The sequence below is a fragment of the Lithobates pipiens genome, unplaced genomic scaffold, assembly GCF_037356315.1.
Source record: "Lithobates pipiens isolate NorthernLeopardFrog02 unplaced genomic scaffold, aLitPip1_a1.2 Scaffold_19, whole genome shotgun sequence".
NCBI classification, from domain to species: Eukaryota; Metazoa; Chordata; class Amphibia; order Anura; family Ranidae; genus Lithobates; species Lithobates pipiens.
The window spans coordinates 439,602,950-439,625,132 of record NW_027507764.1 but is presented as its reverse complement, the minus strand read 5'-3'; the positions used below and the strand labels follow the sequence as shown (position 1 = coordinate 439,625,132).

General features: G+C 40.0%; 1 protein-coding gene across 3 annotated transcripts in view; it reads right to left on the bottom strand.

The window, feature by feature from the left end:
• Positions 1 to 22,183, bottom strand: part of LOC143997184 (chloride channel protein C-like) — a 253,086-nt gene that overhangs the window by 22,220 nt on the left and 208,683 nt on the right. For all 3 annotated transcript variants that reach the window (XM_077492665.1, XM_077492666.1, XM_077492667.1), the window contains one exon: positions 7,836 to 7,926. In XM_077492665.1, the coding sequence (XP_077348791.1) occupies positions 7,836 to 7,926 (91 nt within the window). The remainder of the gene's footprint in view (positions 1 to 7,835; positions 7,927 to 22,183) is intronic.

Here is a 22,183-nt window from a genome sequence, read left to right as displayed (position 1 = left end):
TCCATTTGTTCCTATACACTTATTTTTCCAGATAAAAAAGGCTGTAAATCCTTGATTCTTAACTGTGCTTACATTGATACACTAGAAAAGCATGGGTTAAACCCAACACAAGGTTGTATGTAATAGTAGCACAGTCCAGCTAAGCTATATAGGTAGTAAAATAAAAAGTCTACGTACACCCAGGGCCGTCTTCAATATTGATTGGACCCAGGGCAAAAAAATTTTTGGGGCCCCCCCCCATGCAATTTCGCTCTCCACCTTCTCTGAGACATACAATAAATAGCAGCTAGACTTAAAATTAGTTTACTGTATCAGATCAGTGATTGCGATTGGTTGACAGAGGTTACAGCATATCATTACCACTTACTGACTGGTTGCTAGAGGTTACAGCACACATTAAGGCTCACTGATTAGTTGCTAGAGGTTACAGCACATGATTTCTGTTTGTTGATTGGCTGCTAGAGATTACTGTACAGTAATACTGCTCACTGGTTGCTATTGGTTACTGCACAACTCCTCACTGCAGGGGGGCATGATATACATATGAATGCCACCTTTATTTACATATCAATGCAGCTGGCCTCAGCTATTTACATATGCATGTCACTGCTATTTACATATGAATGACGGTTATTTACATGTAAACACAGGGTCTGCAGGTGAGTCATCTGTACACAACAATAGGGCAGAGCTGGGCAGCATTAGTAGCAGCACTTCACATTGAGATATCAGGGCACAGGAAGGGACTAAAACTTCAAGGGACGAGGGAATTTAAACCAGGATAGTTGGCAAGTATGAGGCAGCTGCTTTGGGCCCCACAAAAATGACAGGGCCCAGGGCAGCTGCCCCTTTTTCCCTGCCTTAAAGACGGCCCTGCGTACACCTCTTTACTGTAAATGTCATGCCTTTTCTGGTACATTTTACTCAAATCTCTACTATTATCACACAAAAAGTTTGACTTTAATCTGCCTGCCCTGAAGAACATACTCACCTATCTTTCGCTCCCTTGCCTCTCTGTTCAGCTGCTGGGAGAGATGAAAATACAAGGTACTTGTATAGTACGAGTATCTGTAAGCAGTGTTACATGAGTCTACAGTCCCATGTGACCTACAACTGGAGTGATTTTTAGCAGACACAGGGTGGTTTCTCCTGCTCCTGAATGAAGCAGTGGGAGAGAAAACAAAAGGTAAGTGGTGCTGGGAAAAAATAGAGTGTAACGTGAGCACCAACAGTAATGAGAGGGGAAAGGTGTATGTGTGAGCAAGCCATAAAAGTAAAGCTGTGATTATTATATGATTTGACTGTAAATAAATATTTTTTCTTCTTGCTGATCATATGTTTTGTACACATTAAAGCTGTACTTGCTTCTGTGTAATTGATAAAAACCAAGTAAAAGGTCAACTTTAAAGGAACCATAAATACTACGTAAATTGAAGCTTTCAAAAATTAAAGACAGAATCCCTTTATTGAACTGCCAAGAATACTTCAGGCCGAGCTACAAACAGTCGTCATTGCATGCCATAAAGTACCCATACTCAGTTGTTAAACGTAAATCAACTAAACCCAAATAAAGCTTTATGTCAGCTAGGAGTAGCAATTACAGTATTACAGTTTTGACTAAAACAAGAAGATTAAGCACCCATAAAACTTAGCTGGCTACATTTGATTCAGTGCCCCCAGTGATACAGATGATGCCTTTTTCTGAGATGCTGTAGAGCTAGTCAGACGCCAATCAGTAGGGTAACAATAGTTATAGCAGGCCACAGAGCTGCTATGGGGCCTGTGGTAGGAGAAGGACCCCATTAATGAGGCTGTTATAGAAGACTCAACTACTAATTAACCCAGTATGCCCAATGCAGTACAAATACCCAGAGTTTCCTAGCTGAGGTTTGCAGCTCTACAAAAAAGCTTATAGAAGTTAGAGTTTAAAGAAGTTTGTATTACAGTTAAGGCTGAATTGTGTTCCAGAGCATTAAAGGAGAAGTTTGAGGGCTGGGGAGGAGACAGGTGCAGCTGGCTTTGGCTCTCAGCTGCATGCCCATAATCGGAGCCATCTAATCAGGCATCTGGGTGGATCCCAACAAAATGATTGTGATTCTTTCAGAGCCTGGAGTGGCTTTAGCCTGCTGTAAGCTTATTCTGAGTCACAGGAGTGCAAAAAGCTTTGGCCATACTTCTCTTTTAACAATGTAGGGATCTGCTGCACTCTACTGTATTTGTAAGTGGTTGGGCTGTGAGTTATTTATGTACATCACTTTCTGTCTCTTTGTGGCTGGGTTAAATAAAATAGACCTCATAATGAAGAAGAGAGAAAGAGAGGAACTGAGAACATGGCCTTACAACACAAGAGCTGTTGCTGTTGTTGTATTTCACCCAGACCAGAAGCAAAGGCTATTCCTATATTTCTAATATTTAACACCAGCTGCCCATAGCTTTTTGGGTGTGTATCTGAATTCTGGTGACACGCAGAATATCTTTGTTCTATTGCGGGGGTCAGCAACCAGTAAATCGCAGACAGATGACTGGTAGATCTTGGCCTGGGCTTGCTGACCTGCAATTCCAGAGCATCAAACAGACTGCAATGCAGAGGGACTACTTCTAAAGTTGGAGCTGTAGTAGTGAACAAGAGCCCCATAAGCTGATGCCTCCTCTGTAGTGCTGGCTCCTGTCCCATGTGGAGTGATACCAACGGCAGTCCACCTCTTATCCTGGCTAGTGGTTTCCAGGTAATAAACTGGGCATAATAGTATAATGCTGCATACACGTGGTCAGACTTTGCAATGGGAAATGTTGGATGGGAGCTTGTTGGCTGAAAGTGCCACCAAGTGTATGGACTATCCGCCAACAAATGTTGGCTAGCAGGCTCTCAAATTTTCCGCCAACAAAACTTTGTTGTCAGACTTTCCAATCATGTGTACACAAGTCCGTCGCACAAAAGTTCATGCATGCTTGGAATCAAGTACGAGCCAGAAGCGCTCGGTCTTGTAAAACTAGCATTTGTAATGGAGATATCACATGACTATTGAACTTCCTTTTTATCGGCTCTTCGTACATCTTGTACTTTACTACATTCCCACGTTCGTAATTGTTGGCCAACATTTGTGTGACCATGTGTATGCAAGACAAGTTGGAGCCAACAACCTTCGAACAAAAATACACGGTTTTGATGTCGGAATGTCCGATCTTGTGTACGAGGCATAAGGCTGCTTTCACACTGATGTTCTGCTGTTTACCCACACCGCAGGTGCAGTGCTTTCCTGTGGGTTTTTTGCACTTAGCCATAGACTTCTATTATGTCCTGCATGCAGAAGTTTTGGTGCACTTTCAGAAAGTGCACCACACCTGCAGGATATAATAGAAGTCTATGGTAAAGCGCAGCTAACCTACGAAAGGTGCAGATGCACTGCGCTGCATCCGCACAGCATGGGTAAACCACAGCATATCATTGTGAAAGCAGGCTTATAGGGGGCTTAGAACAGTACAGGTTAATTCACAAGTGCAACAGGCACTACTGCTCCCCTGAAAAGCGATCTGAGTGTGTTTGACGAGTGCTGAAGAGGCGATATGTTGCTTCCTCACCACGTGATTTAAACCCATGATTACCGTACAATGCACAGGATTGCTACATGGAAGTATGGTAATTAGAGGTTTAAATCAGGTGTGAGGAGGCAAAACTGTGCCTGGTGATATTTGACTTTTTTCATGTTGTCCAGGTAGATCTCCACCTCTTTAAAGTTGCCTGCCCCTGTTCTATTGTTATTATCTCTGCCAGATAGCTGATTTGATACTCTACGTGTATACTGGTCACCGTCTAGTATATTAGTAGATTAACCTGTTAGAGTTTATATGCAGCTCTCATTATTTTAGTTAACCCTGTCCTTTCTGGTCTGGGATTCTTTAGCTAGTTTTAGCATAAAGCTCAATAACCAGTATAGGTTAATTCCAGGTTAGGCATCCAACGGCTACTTTTGGTAGTTAGAGGTCTGGTTGCATGACAGGACAGATTAGACGCTACTACTGAATAGATAGGTTGATTCTGAGTTCCGTTTTTGTTTCTGTTGGTGAAAATCTGCATTCCAGGATGGTTGGACAATGGATGTAAGGTCTCCTCCTCACTGCAGATCTTGTCACACATAGGGGCCCCTGCAACTGCACTTTGCTGCAACATTCATCTATTAATAGTATATGTAGCTGGCTACATGTGCAAAATTCTACCAGGACCCTAGTTAGACCCTCTCTGATAATACCTGCTTGTACATCGGATGTATGTACTATTTTCCTATAGAAAGCTAGCATTATATCCATACTGTAATGTACCTATTGTAAGATTGAGGTGATCAGACTTGAGCGGTAGGTGCATTTTCAGTGCGCCAGTACAGAACTGTATTTTTTAAGGGCATGGTAGACCACTTTTATTTAAAAGAACTGAAAATTTCACAAAGACATCAGTAGCCCACACAGGGGGTTCCACCATTACTGTATCTTGCGCAGTCAGAATATTTCAGCATCCTGGCTTACTCTCTTGCCACATGGCTCTTGCCACATGGCTTCTTCAGCTTAGGCCTTAGGTCTACTCCTCAGACCAAAAGAATTCCTAGAGTCAGGCTCACTTATAGCTTACTCATGATCAGCTCCTTGCTGCTCTGTCACAGACTATATCTGCCTCCTGCAGACATGCATGCTCTGGCTGCCCCCATGCAGCCTATGACTCCTGCAGAGGAATGGGAGTCCTCATGACTCCAATGTACAGACCTCCTGTTTGTTGGATGGGGCCCTGAGCCATAATCAGGTCACAACTAAATAGCCCAACACACAGCTGTGCAATCAGTGAACCTGTCTCTCCAAAATCTGGCGCAAACCAGCAATATGCCAGATAGCACAGGTTCCCACTGCCACACTATATACTTATGACTAACGTTGGATGCTGATTGCAATAGTTCCTCTGCTCCCAGTTACTTTGATTTGATTACTGGTTAATTTCCCAGAAAGGGAATTCCCTCTATTCACAGAGGCTCTGTCCTGGGTGGAGGCATTGCCAACTTGGCCCATTTCTTGTCATGTTCTAGTTCCACTTGCCCTCATTCAATGGCCTTTTGTAGGACAATAGGACATTTTTATGTGTTATCAATCCTCACTCGATCCCTCAAAGCGGTATTAAACCCAAAAACAAAAATTACATTTATTACAATTTACTAATCCCTAGATGTGGTGGCTACATTGGTTTTTGTTTTGTTTTGTTTTTTCCTTTTTTTGACCTGGTGATCCAGCTAGTAACACACTTCCTGTCTTAAGGTGCCTGCATTCTGGATGAAGTAGTTTAGCAGTCAACTTTGAACAGCAGCATTGTCAGTCTGGGGAGAGGATAGTTTTAGACTAGTACATTTAAAAGGACTGCAGCTCAGCTCCAGTCAACACTTTATGAGCAGTCACAGCAAACATTTATTTTCCTTTTGGGATCAAGCTTTTACATAAATGAATAAAAACTGACCGTACTAAGCTCCCATGGCAGTATTAAATGGTTTGTCTCAACCCTATAACTGGCATCTTGTCTACACAGCTTGGTCTGTTAAAATAAGCTGAACTATAACAGACGTACTGGCTGGATGAATATGTGAAAGTAAGGTAAACTTCTTACAAAAGAAAACAAATGTAGCCACTGCATCTAAGAATTGGTGAGCTGCTATTTATGATTTATTCACTTTTGGGGTTTAATACTGCTTTGAGTTTCTCTTCAGAGGGCCAGACCCAAATCCAAACCTTTCCTGATTAGATAAAAACTGGTCTGGGTTAGGTATGGCAGTACAGCTATTTCCTGCTTTCTCATTCAGCCAGCATCATAGTTCCTGCAAAGTCACTGTTTTTTGTGAGACATTGTAGGGTTTTTGCTTGCACATGATTAGATGATGGAAATCAGCAAATGTTTACCACATTTACTAAGTTCTGGGGAAAATGAGTGCAACTGCATTTGTAAAGTGCACAGTCTATTTGCCTTTAGTAATTCCACCCATCGTGTAAAACAAAATAAAAACAAAATATGCAGTGTTATTCTCATTCCCAAGAAATAGAATTGCCCATGATTCCGTCAACACTGGCGAAACATGTTGGGTGGAGTCTAACGATCGCTGTGAGAGGAAGGTATACTGTGTTGTGCAGGATGGAAGAGATCTGGGACTAACCGGCAGCTTTACAGAGTGAGGCACAGGCAGCACTGCTTCTTCCCTTATGCCTTGCACTTTAGATGGGCCGAAATTGCCTTGACTTCATGTGAATGTATTACCTCTATCTTTTGTCATTTAATGTTTCCTACAGTGAGCACTAAGTGTTTCCTTTTGTCTTTCTGAGCTTATCTGCCTTCTATATGCCTGATTGATTGGATCCATTAAAGCATGTTTGAGTCTGACCTTAGAATTTAACCGGATATGAGCTTGAGACCTTTGGAGTGACAGTCTAACCCAAAAGGTAAGAGCATGCCCAAAGGGGATGGTGAAGGTTTCACAGAAGCATTGCAAACATGATCACTGTATGCATATGAATATCTGGACTTTTTTTTTTATGAATATCACTTTGTCACAGTTTGGCACTGAATTACTGAAGTGGTTATGTTTTGTATTTTATCATTATATACAAATACTTTTGAGAACTTTTTTTTCTTTGCGCTATTTAGATTTTGTATTTCTTAAGATGTTTTTTCACTTTGTGCTTGCAGCTTGGTGAATTAACTGAATCTATGAGCAGGGTTCATCTGTTTAATAATCTGTAATCCCGCACACATTAACCTCCCTGGCGGTACGATTATTTCGGATTTTAGGTGCTAAAAGCGGTACCATTATTTTGCATGAAAATTTGGCGTTTTATATTGTAGTCCTGCAATTCTTAGGAATAACTCTCTTAAATCTGTCCAAACCAGAGTCTAGCAGACATCCCGGGTAGGATAAAGTTTGAAAAATTAAATCATAAATTATAATATAATAAATAATTATAAATAATTGTACCAAATAATAATATAACAATAATAAAAATTATTCAATAATGTAATCAAATCAAAAACACTGAAATTTGCTCAGTTGCAGAATTGTCACTGTCATTACTTTTCAGTATTTGATGACGGATCTCCCCACAAATCGCTATCGCTCAATTCTGCGAGTGATTCTAATTTATTATCGCTGTTTTCTAGCTGGTCTAAAACCATTTTTGATGTAAAGTGACAGTTTTGGTTGCTATGGGCAATCTCCAGTTTCCAGGCATAAAGAACAGTTTTTATTATATAAAACTGCATGCAGGACACTGGGCAGACCACTAGGGACAAAGGGGATGTGAAATATTTACATACAGCAATGTAATCTGTAAGATTACATTATACTGTATGTATACTGTTTGTTTCACTTTTTGAATTTGGCGCCGATCTCCGTGCCCGTGCGTCGCAACGCTCGCAGGGCACGGAGATCGGCGATGTAATGCATCGAGCGAGACACGGCTCGCTCGTACAGCGGGGAGACAACGCTGGATCCGAGGGAGAAGGTAAGTAATCCTCCTCCTGGATCCAGCGATGCAGTCCCGAGTCTGACTCGGGGATACCGCTCTTGGTATAAAAAATCCACCCCGAGTCAGACTCGGGAATACCGTCAGGGGGGTTAAAGAAAGAAACCATATACAAAAACATTTTTAGTGCATTGTATATATTAAGCTGATGCAATGGTAATGCTGTTTTTTAGGGTTTATTAATTCTTTTCTGCACTGGGATTACTGTGCCTTCCTATCCCCAGTAATTTCTTCAGCAATTTTTTATGCTACGAGCTTGGCCACGTGATAAAATAATCTCCAAATACAGAACTTACCTGCTGGTACTGGAGTACAGTTCTGAAACCAATATCATCCTCTTTAGTTTGGAATACGTGACTGTTGGAAAGCAACATGTACAACTCCGCCCTGTATAAAACAAAAATAGGAATATTAGTTAGACTGCTGTGAAATCAATCATGCATGAAACAAGTCACAGTGGTTGCTGCAGCTCCTGTGCATTTCCTATAGTCTCTGTGTCTGTGTGTATCAGTATCATAGCTTAGCCCAAATTGAAAATGTATGATGTCATCAACAAGCCCAGATGTGTGGCAGCATAGGCTAAAACGGCAAAGCTTCCTGTGGCAGTATGCTGCTTCTGGTTTCATTCCACAATGTTACATTAGGTAATATACTGTAGTCTCCATACTACATGAAATCTCACCAAAAATTCTGTATTAATCTTACATTATTATTATTATTATTATTATTATTAATGACTACTTAAGGACCGAGCCTCTTTCTGAGATTTGTTGTTTACAAGTTAAAAACATTTTTTTTGCTAGAAAATTACTTAGAACCCCCAAACAGTATACATTTTTTCTAACACCCTAGAGAATAAAATGGTGGTCATTGCAATATTTTCTGTATTTGCGCAGCCGTCTTACAACCACACTTCTTTTCGAAAAAAAATACACTTTTTTGAATTAAAAAATAAGACAACAGTAAAGTTATCCAATTTTTTTCTTATATTGTGAAAAATTATGTTACGCCGAGTAAATTCATACCCAACACGTCACGCTTCAAAATTGTGCCCGCTTGTGGAATGGCGATAAACTTTTACCCTTGAAAATCTACATTAAAAATTCTACAGGTTGCATGTTTTAAATTACAGAGGTCTAGGGCTAAAATGATTGCTCTCGCTCTACCGATCGTGGCGATACCTCACGTTTGGTTTGAACACTGTTTTCATATGCGGGCGCTAGTCACGTATGCGTTCACTTCTGCACGCAAGCTCATCGGGACGGCGTGTTTTAAAAAAAAAAATCTTATTTATTTTACCATTTTTTTTTAATTTTTACACAGTTTTTAAAAAAAAATAAAAAATGTGTCACTTTTATTACTATTACAAGGAATGTAAACATCCCTTGCAATAGAAAAAATCATGACAGGACCTCTTAAATATGAGATCTGGGGTCAAAAAGACCTCAGATCTCATATTTACATTAAAATGCAATTTAAAAAAAAAGAAAAAAAAATGGCCCTTTAACCACTTCAGCCCCGGTAGAATTTACCCCCTTCCTGAACAGAGCACTTCTTGCGATTCGGCACTGTGTCGCTTTAACTGACAATTGCGCGGTCGTGCTACTTGGCTCAAAAACAAAATTGACGTCCTTTTTTTCTTTCTTTTGGTAGTATTTTATCACCCCTGCATTTTTTTTTTGCACTATAAACAAAAAAAAGCGTCAATTTTGAAAAAAAACGCATTCTTTTTTATTTTTTGCTATAATAAATATCCCCCAAAAATATATTTAAAAACCATTTTTTTCCTCAGTTTAGGCCGATACATATTCTTCTACATATTTTTGGTAAAAAAAATCCCAATGAGCGATTATTGATTGGTTTGCGCAAAAGTTGTAACGTCTACAATATAGGGGATATTTATTTTATATTTTATTTTAGGGGATGTTTTATGGCATTTTCATTAATAATTTTTTTTTCTAAATGGCAGTGATCAGCGATTTTTATCATGACTGCGACATTATGGTGGACACATCGGACATTTTTGACACATTTTTGGGACAACTGTCATTTATACAGCAATCAGTGCTATACAAATGCACTGATTCCTGTGTAAATGACGTAAATAACACTGGCAGTGAAGGGGTTAACCACTAGGTGGCCGTGTAGGGGTTAAGTGTTTCCTGGGGAGTGTTGCTAACAGCACAATTACAATACAGTTCAATACAGAAGAGACAGGATGGCCCTGCTCGTCGAGCTTACATTCTAAAGGGATGAGGGAGGTGGTACAAAAAAGTAATAGCTGCGGGGGAAGGTCTGATGGGGGACCGCACAGGTAAAGTTCTTAGATGGGTGTGGGATGGGCTTCCCTGAAAAAATTAGTTTTCAGGGATCTCCTAAAGGTGTACAGGGTAGGGGCTGACCAGACATACCAAGGCAGGGAGTTCCAGAGGATGGGAGTGGCTCTAGAGAAGTCATGGAGGCGAGAAAGGGAGGAGGTAACAAGGGAGCTAGAGATCAGGAGATCTTGGGAGGAGCAGAGTGGATGAGTTGGGGCGATATCTGCAGATGAGGTTGATGATGTAGCTGGGGGTGATGTTTTGGGTGGCCTTGTATGTTGTGGTTAGTATTTTAATTTTATATGGTAGGCTAGAGGAAGCCAGTGAAGGGATTGGCAGAGAGGACTAGCAGTCACAGATCGGTTAGTAAGGTGTATTAGTCTGGCAGCAGCATTCATAATAGACTGAAGAGGGGGTAGCCTGTTTAAGGGTAGGCCATTGAAGAGAGAGTTGTAGTAGACAAGGTGGGAAATAACCATCGAGTGGATAAGTTACTTTTGTGGTGTCTTTAGTCAGCAAGGGGTGAATTCTGGAGATGTTAAGAGAGGTTAAGGTGGCAGGATTTAGCCATGATACAATTCGTACTTGCCATCCTCCACCCAGCTTAAAATGTATGTCACTGACCCTGAAATTGCTCCTTTTATTGTACAGGAAGGTATGCTGCCAGCGAAGTGGCGTTATTTCAGTGTTACATGGTCTAAAAAAGGTTTGTTGGGGGTCTGGTGAGGGCAGTGGCTTGCAGAGACCAGGCTGTTGAGGTTAAGGAACTTAGACACGGCCTGCAAGGAAGTTTCTTCAGAAATTTCGCCACTGTTTTAGAACAGCAACAGAAAGCTGACCTGAGCTTTTTTCTGGATTCAAACTGGTATGGTGGTGGTTACTTTACCTTTCCACAGAGAATACATGATTGATGAAGAAGGGAAGAAAAACAGACATAATTCTTTTTTATATGGATTAAGCTCAAAATTCCATATAGAATTACATATTACAAAGCTACTTTTATCCTACAATAATAATTTTTTTTATATATATATTTTCTATTCAACTATGTCCATTTATCATGATCATTGTGGATTAGGGAACAATTATAGACAAAGTAGTAAATGTTCACTATGGATATACATTTGTTATTCCACTTTTCATATTATACTCAGTTTCCCTTGGTGGTTGCGCAAGAATAAATTTAACATATGTACAACACTGATATATTATTAGAAAGAAAAAGAACTGCGCTAGCCACAAAATACCCAATATGATTAGGGTATATGAAAGTGCCAGACCCGCACTAGTGCAGGGTCTGGCACTTTCATATACCCTAATCATATTGGGTATTTTGTGGCTAGCGCAGTTCTTTTTCTTTCTATTTCTGTTTGGTGTATTTTTGGTATACATTTGAATTGCAGCTTCCGTTCAACATCATTTGTTTTTTTTCCCGTAGCGCAGTTTTTCCCCTTTTTTTACTGATATATTATTGCTGTATATTTCGGCCATGGTTCATTTTTTGCTAAACAGCACAAGTTGACAAAACCCGTAACAAGCGAAAACATCCATTTATCTTACCCTCAACAATTCTCTCACCAATTCTCCCTCTAAGCACTCACACACATAACATTTCTGGCTGGTGATAACTGTGTCCTTCACCCTGTTACTACTCATGGACGGTGTATTAGGAGGGTCCTAAAGCCTGGCGCTGCTATAATGCCTTTTGTGAACTGGGTTCAGCATTGCCACTGCTGTGTTTCATATTTGAAAATTAGAACTCTTTCTGTTAGCCACCTAGTTTTCACTTACAATGTTATCTAGGCAATCATCACTAGAGCTATAGAGTAAAGGCACAGAGGTTCCTGGTGTAATTCTCCAAAGTAGCCAGTGGTTATTAACATAGTTTAGGTCAAGGATCTTGCATATTAGCACATTATGAAATACTCCCCCTGGAACAAAGCCCTCCAGCACTATAATGTCACAGCTGAGAGGACTGACATGTTCCCCCTGTCTTTCTTCCGGGTTCTGGAGGTCCGGCTATGTGATTGACCAGAGCCATGATAACGCCACTCGAAGGGTGAATATCTCCTAAATGGTGCAGGTTTAGGAGATATTAATTTTACCTACAGGTAAGTCTTATTATAGGCTTACCTGTAGGTAGAAATTACCAAGTGGGGTTTACAACCACTTTAAAGATCTAGTTCCTGGGGGTTTTCCTTTAGGTGGAATTAAGGAAGGAGAGGTATAGGACTTATGGGACTACTCACATCCCTTGGGTATGGGATGTAGCATAAAACCATAAAGGTATGGGCTACTACTCAACTCAGCTCTCATAATATAAAATATGTAAAACAAATGCATTTTAGTAAAATAATTAAAAGGCTGTCATTTTGTGGACTTGTTCTCTTAATCTCAAGATAGGAATCTTTTGGAAATGAAACTTCTGCTGGGTAAGGCTACTATGGTGGTCTATTGCCATAAGGCATGGGGAAGTGAGGCCAGGCCAGGGGTCTCCCAAGGTTGACCCTGTAATGGTGCTTAAAGGATGATCCAGTGCCCAAAGCACCTCAGCATGGGGTCACTCTGTGCCAGGCAGGAATGGATTAAAGAGTACAGCTGCTCTCTCACCACATGGCTGTACATGTAGAGGACATACAGCCCAGTACATGGCTAGTCAAACCATAGTATAATAATAAAAGCAATATTTATAATGTGAATTTTATCCAAGTAAAAATGTCAATATTTTAGCTGGACACTGATCGACTTTTGTTTCTTCAAAGTACATTGTACTTCAAATAAAGCAAGTCATTTAAATAAAAAAAAATATTCATGCAGCCAAGACCTTTCACATCTATGTATCCTAATGAGATGCAAAGAACATATTTACATAATTCCAAACCAAGATCTAAGATGTCTCTCATTCTAGGAGAAGGCACTCAACTTTCATTATTACATACAGTGCAATTTCTATTACACTAAGCTGGGATCATCATTCTTTAGTCACATAGTTAAGCTTAGAGTATCACTACTATAAAGAAGTTTATAGGTTGACAGGCATATATTTCAAGGCTTTGCAATATCTCAAAAATGCAAGAACAGCTTGTAAACTGGAGGTTTATGGTATGTGACATGCTTTATTGGGAGACAGGAGCAAAAAAAGTGAAAGTTTGTATTCTATGGACCACAAACTTTTTACCAGTATTGCTAAAAGCATTATGAAGATGTTCACTTTTCTGATTTGGAAATAGTTTAAAACAGCAGTTACTTGCTTCAGCAGTTTTGTTGCTTGGTAATGAAGTGCACTGCTCTAAGCAACTTCCATCGAGAATTACCCAAAGTGTTTTAGGAAACGCAAGCACATTTTGGCTACTCATAAAAGCATATGCAAACATAAAAAGGAAACTGAATATTTATGATAGAAATATAAGAATGTCACACTATGCCGCTGTAAAACAGATCAGTTACATTTGGGTCAATGTCAAGGAGTATCTCTTTATAACATTGACAATGTCATATGTAAATATCACATCATCTAAATCCTGCTTGGCACATCATTAGCTGTAATATAGCATATGAAATATTCCTGGCATGTCATTATGACACAGCAGAGTGCCGGGTCACCGGCTAGGATTTAGTTCATGTCGGTAACATTTTGCTTTCTCTGTTTCGCTCTAGAACAGATGAAAAGGATTTTTGCTTATAAAAAAACAATTACCTTCCTGACTTTGAAACACGTTCACTGCACTAGCACTTCCAAAAAATGCTCATAATTGCATAATTACTATTCCTGTGCCCATCTATCATACAACAAAGTAATTAGCCAACACATGAATAGATGTATATTCTAGGACATTAACTAAGGAAGTTGAATATTTTTACTTTTCAAAAACATATTCTTTAATCATGAGAATAAAGCATTATCCTGTTATGATGGGAATCTGGAATGAATACAGTTTTGAAAAATAAATGCATACTGATTATACACAGGGAAAATATAATGAATGTTTATGCAACTTTGTTGTACCTGTCACTTACATTTGAAAATGCCAGATCCTGGGTGCTATGCTAATCAAAAGTGTTCAATAGGGCTGATAGAGCTTATGTATACACTGTTTATTTGCTTATGTCCAACAAGGGGTTGAATTATTAAAACTCAAAGTTCGAAGCCAAAAATAAAAAAAATAGAAAACCCAACAGTGATTAAATACCACCAAAAGAAAGCTCTATTTGTGTGAAAAAAAGGACAAAAAATGTCATTTAGGTACAGTGTTCCATGACTGAGTAATTGTCATTCAAAGTGTGAGAGGACCAAAAGCTGAAAATTGGTCTGGTTAGGAAGGGGGTTTAAGTGCCCAGTGGTCAAGTTAACCTGCTTATTTTAAAAATAGAAGCATATTTAAGAAGCAGTGAATGTAATATTCTCCGAACATTCACTGCAGGTGAATAAATTACTGTCATAAAAAAAAGGAAGCAACCATAGTAAAATTGAAAGGTAGAACCGCACTCCACAAAAGTCAAGCTGTTGAATTTAATCAGTATAGCTGGCTCCAAACACAGTCCCCCCACCTTGGGCATGCCCCACTGACACAATTCCCTTTCACCCCAATTGGGCTTATTCATAGAGGTAGCTGCCTCTATGAAAAAGCCCAATGGGGATGAAACGTGTCAGAGGGGCATGGCCTAGGGTGGGGAGTGTGTTTGGAGCCAGCAATACCAATAAGTGTGGTGCTTCTTTTCAATTTTGCTATGCTTGCTGACCTGGTTAAACTCTTATAGACCAGTATCTGGTGCAGTGGGGAAGCTAAGAGGCAAGTGCGGGGCTTGGGATGGTGCAGTTTTTCTTTCCTGAACCATTACATGCACCAGGAAGATTTGTCTGCAATTAATGACACATTCACTGCTTTATAGATATACACTTTGTGTGTTTGCAAATGAGACAAAGCTATATATATAGTGTAATATAATCTGTAAACTATAAATCCAATTTACAGGCTGCCCTAGACACACCTGGTGATTGTAAAACCGCATGCTAAAAAATATTACTCAAAAATGTCCCTCATTTGGAGGTACTGTCCCTCTTTTTAGACCAAATTTCTCTGTCCCTTGTTCATCTACAGTTGTCCGTCTTTTTGGTCTGATATATAAATCTCTACACAAAATATACAATTTTATTACCAAAAGTGGTATGCTGTACTAAACTTTTGATCAAATGTTTATGTTACTGCATTTGTTACTGTGAAAAGATATTATGAAGGAAAAATAGAGGCCATAACAACAATTGTGTGGTTTGGCCAATCATTTTCAAGATTAGAGCTCTATGGTCCGTGTATCTGAGGCTGTGGCAGGGACGTGTCCTTTGCCTATATATTGTGTTGGGAGGTATGTAAATAAGGCATAGCACAGATCAATAAAATGTAGCCATGCATTGTATTAAACAGGACAACACACGATACTACTTTCAGTAATGATGACATAATCACAGTGAGTATTTATATTAACCACTTGCTGGCCAAGCGTTTTTCTGATATTTTTTACTTTTTTTTTTTGCTAGAAAATTCACTAGAACCCTGAAACTTTTTTTTTTTTTTTTTTTTTTAGCAGAGACCCTAAAGAATAAAATGGCGATCAGTGCAATATTTTATGTCACACTGTATTTGCGCAGTGATCTTTCAAATACAATTTTATTCGAAAAAATACACTAATGAATAAAAAACAAAAACACAATAGTTACCCCAAATATTTTTACAGTACTTAAAAATCTTCATAGGCGATGCTTTAAAATTTTTTACAGGTTACCAATTTAGAGTTACAGAGCAGGTCTTGCACTGGAAGTATTGCTCATGCTCTAACAATTGCTACGATACCTCACATGTGTGGTTTGAACAACTTTTACATATTCAGGCATGACTTAAATATGCATTCACTTCTGGGCGTGAGCACGGAGGGATGGGACTTATGAGATGAGGCTTTATTTTTTCCTTATTTAATTTTACTTTTTATTTTTAAACTGTGCCTTTATTTTTTTATTATCACTTTTATTCCTATTACAAGGAATGTAAACATCCCTTGTAATAGAAATAAGCATGACAGATCCTCTTTACTGAGAGATCTAGGGTCAAAAGAACCCGAGATCTCTAATTTACCTTTAAAAGCAAAAACATTTTTTGGACATTTTGACTTTAAGAAAAAAAAAATTCCTTTGTTTATGCCCGAGACTGGGAAGTGAAGGCAGAGGTTGTTCCAGTCCTCCAAGGGCATAGAGCCGAGTGGAAGCCATCTTGCCATCACTCGACTTCCTGCCCAGCAAACGGCCGCATCAAACAGTTTCCAGGTTTAACGGATGGCTCCGGTAAGCTTGAAAACGTCAGGAAGCAGCGGGAGGGGCACCTCTCCCGACGCCTATAAAAGTGATCCCACAGTAAATCAGCCCCTGGGATCACTTTTATCGGAAAGCCAGCAGCCTAAGGGAAAAAAAATATACCAGGGTTATTATCTAGTTGCAGCCATAAACCCAGTATTTAGAATTTTTTTGGCCTTACCGATTACCTCCTCCAGCTCGTACTCATTGTCCTTGTCTAGGAGTTCCCAGGGTTGATAACCCAGTAACTGTAGAGACCGACACTTGAATTCCTTGTCAGGATTTTTATTTTGCATAAAACGGTTGAACAAACTCAGTCTCTAAGTTGGTAATAGAGGGTATCAGGGTAGAGTTTAGCTCAGGTGCTTGAAACTGTTGAATTCAATAAAAGTCTCTCTCTATATACACAATCCATGGAACAGCCGCTCGCAACTGGACTCTTTAACTGTTGGATAAATCCTTAAGTTTTGGGTTTAGCAGCCAACAGGTAATTGTAGCTTTTCAAAGTCTCTCACACAGACTTGGTTGGAAACGTGGAAACTTAGTTACAACTAGAAGGGTAGGAGTAGGAACTTTTCTTACTGTACCAGAATCTTTCAGCCAGTCCGGCGATACTGTAAGAATTGTGGATTCAATCAATGTCCATGGCAGCTCAGCTTCCAGGCTCTTAACGAGCAGCCAACCTTGTGCGTGGCTCTCTCACTGAAGAGTCCTGGCCTGGTCACATGTAGAGTTGCTGAGCCTCTCCAAAACCCGAGACGGCACCGAAACACCTTAGAATCCTTCTTCCAGTTACTGTGCCTCGAACTAGCCAGTTCTGCGGCTCGGAAATGGATGGATCCGCACCCCAGTCCATGAGGTCCCATGGGGGCTGGTCAGGAGGACCAGGACCACAGAGTCAGCAACAACTTCTGGACCAGAACCCAGAACCACGTGACTTTGGCACCTTAAGTACCCCTTCCCGAATTACACAGTGAGACAAACGCACCCACTGATTGGTTCCGAGATAGAGATTGGTACCCAATGCGTCCAACCAGACTGCGTTCTATAGCCTCCCACAGGTGTACAACCCCACCTATGACCAGGCAGAACTTCTATATAGCCGAGCCAAACTGATGCCAAAGTACAATTTAATACAATTAACCCCAAAACTCACTACAGTTGTGGGCAAAAACTAAATTTAAACATATAGCGCGTACTCGTTAGGAGTACCAGCGCTACATGACTATAAAAAATAAAGATGCAAAATGCATACAAAACAACTATGCTTTGTAGGTTCATGAGTTATTGACCTGGAACATGTTGGAGGGCAGTTCAAAATTTAAAGACTTCACTGGCTGCCTGCATGTTTCAGGTCAGTGATCCATAATAGTGTGGCCAGGATTGGCATTAAAGTCCCACAGCCTGCAGTTTTACACATCAAATCAGCAATGACAACTCCCATATTTCAGTACTCATATTAATATCTGAAAGTTACCTAATTTAGTTTTATATATGTTATTACAAGCTCTTTTATATACCATTTAATAATTTAGGCTTATTGGTCCTTAAATGATATCCCTTGTAACACACAGCTGTGCCAATGAAAACTGTATGTGGTGACTTCACCAGTGACTACTGTTGGCATAATATAATAAGTCAGAATTTGGTGCATTTAGTGCTGCACCTGCTCTGTGCTCATGTTTTACCTGCATATACAGCTCAATAAATAGCAGTTTAAGTTAGGTTTATAATAAATGGCTGAGATGCTAGAGCTCTGGACCACCTAGCTGGAGCAGTGAACGCTTATTGAAAGCAAGCCTTAATATGCTCCACGCCTCTTCTGAAATTGAAGCATATTTGAAATGCAGTTATTAAAGCTTCATTCATGATTGTTAACTTAGCAGGAAATCACACTGTGTGGGCACATATTTTAATCAAGGTTCTATTTTCACCCTCTAAATGACTACCTTACGGTTTTCTATTGCAAAAATCATCTGTATGCTGTATTAAAATGCTTGGACCCAAAATGGTCATGTAACAGAAAAAAATGTTATTTTGCAAAATTAAAAATATGATTTTAATTCAATTTGACAACATATAGAGGATAACTTACAAAGACTGGAGCAGATGTGCAGAGCAACTTATTAGCTTCTAACTTCAGTCTGTTCAGTTAAGCTTTGAAAATGAAAGCTAGAAACTGATTGGTTGCCATGCACAGCTGCTCCAGTCTTAGGCCCTATTTACATCTAACTTCTTGTGATTTCATGTTTCTGCATGCATTTTTGCACAAGTCATGTGTTGGCAGGCTGGTGGGGTTGTTGTGCCTGCAGGGGTAGCTGCTGTGTGGTTGTTAACCACTACAATACAGGGCACTTTCGCCCCTTTCCTTCCCAGCCCAATTTTCAGCTTTCAGCGCTCTCGCACTTTCAATGACAATTGCGTGGTCATGCTACACTGTACCCAAATTAAATTTTTATAATTTTGTTCGCACAAATAGAGCTTTATTTTGGTGGTATTTATTCATGGCTCCATTTTGTTAGTTTTTTTGCGATATAAGCGCAAAAAAAGCAGAAATTTGGAAAAAAAAACAATATTTTCTTTTTTCTATTTTAAAAGAAATCCAATAAAATCAAATTTTGTCATAAATTTAAGCCAAAATGTATTCTGCTACATGTTTTTGGTAAAAAAAAAATCAGTTAAGTGTATAATAATTGGTTTGTGTGATCACAGACATATGTACGCAAATGATCATGTACATATGTGTGCAGGTGTTCACGTACATATGTGTGCAGATAATCATTGGGACATGTGATTTTAGTGGGACATATGTGGGGGACATGTTTTTATTATTAGGGACATGTGTTTTTATTATTTGGGGACATTTATGTTTTGGGGACATATGTGGGGACTGTGTTTATACTGTGTGGTGTGTTGTGTGTTTACACTAGACTGGTGATCAGTGAGTAAAAAGCTGTAAAATACAGCTCATACTCACTGATCTTCAGCCGGCTGCAGCGATCTGCTCTCCTCTCCTCAGCGATGACTTCTGTGTGAGGAGAGGAGGAGCAGATTGTCTAGCAACCGGCTGTTTGTTTACATCACATGACAGCCGTGATTGGACACGGATGTCATGTGATCAGGAGGGCCAATCACAGAGCCCTCCTGCCGATCTGAGATGCGCTGTGTCCGGGTGACACGAGCACATCGGGTTCGCGTCACTGCGCGGGCACGCGCGCGCGTGATCCCGCTCCTTCTGAAGGACGTTCCTGAACGTCCTATCAGAAGTAGACGGCTCCCACCCAGCCATATATGTGCATTGGCCGGGTGGGAAGTGGTTAATCATGTCCTCCATATTCTCCAATAACTTGTTGGGCGCCAAGTACTGGGTCACATGTAAGGCCTACCCCATGTGGGTTCTTCTGGGCTACATTAAGCACTTTGTTACAGGGTCACTTTGCTACGCACATGGGGTACCTTTACTTTGTCTAATTTTTCTGGATACTTTGGGACAAGGCTGAGGTTGCCATGAGGAAAATACTCAACCTCAAAGTGTGCCTCTATGCTTAGAGATGAACTTACACCATGTACACTGCAATTGCTCTCCAGTTACCTCTACGTTCCCTATTGCAATATACACCTTCTCCCAACTTCTCCTGTACAGGCATATCCCACTTTTAAGTATGCAATGGGGTTTATTTACTAAAGCTGGAAAGTGAAAAAATCAGGCTCACTTCTGCATAGAAACCAATGAGCTTCCAGGTTTTATTACCAAAGCTTAATTGAACAAGCTGCGGTTAGAAGCTTATTGGTTTCTATGAAGAAGTGAGCCTGATTTTGCACTTTCCAGATTTAGTAAATAAACCCCATTGTGTACTTAAAAGTGGGGTATGCCTGTATTACTCCCAAGTAGCAGAGTGGGCCCAGCCTTGCACCTTGCACATGGCCTAACTCTTGAACTTCTGCACCTCTGTATAAGTTGGGGAAACTCTGTGGTGAAATCTGCTCCCGTTGCTCTGGGAGACAGATTGCAGGTGAAGGAGAGCCAACAACATATCTATAATAATAATAATAATATATAATATATAATATATAATATATTTTGCTAAGAGAGAGGTCGCACCACCTATACCAGGTAGTACTCCATATCCTCATCTCACACGTTCCTGGAAAAGCTCTCAAGGGATTGGGTGCTGCAGCAAAAAACAGCTGGGAACTGGTTCAGAAGAGCACAATGAAAATGTTTGCCAGCACACCATGGATCAACAAGGAAGCATCCAAGCAAATTATTTAATGCATGATCACATCAAAAGAGTAGTGCAATGTTTCGGAGTCACGCAGGACCCCATTCGCCAGGCATGTGATGATAATAGCATATACCAAATACACGCTATCGACAGGCTTGTTGCACTTCTGTTACTCTTGGCAAATACTTATGTCCAAACCTGGCAAGCCTGTGCTGTTACATAAGGGGTTAACACCATCAGGGAGGTTCCTCTCGATTCCCCGCTATTTAGTTACCTTTATAAACCGGGCTGTCACAAGCCGCTCCGACTTTGAGAAAGTGCATGCGCGCGAAACATGTTAGTCCCAGTCGTCATGACAACCTGAAGCTGTATGAGGAATTCTGTCTGAGATCAGCCGCACGGAGATTACGTCAGCCGCTTGAGGCATCCCCAATGCTGGGCTTCGTAGAACCCAAACTTCCAGCTGGGTCTGGATCTCCTAGCGTGTCCGATTACATACTTTGGATACAGTGGCAACCCCGAGCGGTGGTATTTCGTTTTTTATATTGCTCCAACCAGCAACAACGACCTGGTGAATTTTCTGCCTCACAAACGTGAGAATTAGAAAAGTATACCCTTTCACCCTTGGTCCTAAAGTGAGCACCAGACCCTGTCTTTCACCTTGGGATACTACCTCACTCAGAAGATCGAGACTCGAGATGGTGTTAACCCTCTGTGTTCTGGCTGCTTGGCGGTATCGTATTTAATCTATGTTCATGTGCTTTAATTCACATAAGGTTTGATAATCATAGTATGGTTTTTGATTTTCATATAGACATCTGTGATCAAGTTCTTAAGTTGGACTTCTACTCCTTTTTTTTTTTTCTTGTGAGTGTGGTTTTTAACATTTATTAAATGACTTTTCGTATTATGCAAAGGTTCCCTTAGTGCGCTGTTCTTTGTCTTTTATTAATTCTCATCCATTTTTTCCAAGTGGTAGACAGCTGCACAAAAGGCACCAAAAATGTTTTACATCAACATTGTGAGATGACTGTTTTTTTTTAATTAAACCAAATTTACTTTGATAGACACTGTTCACGGGAGCGCCTAAAGACTTGTTTTGTACATATACCATATGGAAGACATCACTTACACCCTTAGAAATAAATCAGAATTATCCAAGAAGATATGGTCCTGTTGGTTTGCCTTAAAATTTTCTGCCACATATGTGGAAATTATATCTCGAACTGTGTAAGTGGACGACTATTTACTTATTGTACAAGTTAGTGTCTTACTGAGGCAGGATAACCTATCCCCCTCCCCTCTCATCTACATCACTTTCTCTTATCTTTTCTTGCTATCTCTTCCTACCCTTTCTTTCTGTCATATACAGTTTTCTATTTTGTTACCCTCCTAATGTAGTACGTTAGGCCCTTATATAGCAATTGTTTCACTTTGTATTCTATGGAACCAATGGGTAGCATTGGTATATGCCCAATGATTGGCCCTTAGTCACCATTGGCGCCAAGTACACACATACTGCTGCCACGAGTTATTCCTACTCCATGTAGAGATCTGTGTTTATTGAATTTGGCTACTGGGGACATGTAATCATATTTCATTGTAAACTGTTTGATCCTTTTTAATAAAAAGTATACAAAAATGAATCGGGTGCAAGCACCAATACTTTTCATGCTGCGCCCTGCCATAATTCTAAAGGGTATCTATGACAACCTTTATAAATTCCACGGAACGTGTTTTACTACAACTTGTATTGAGAG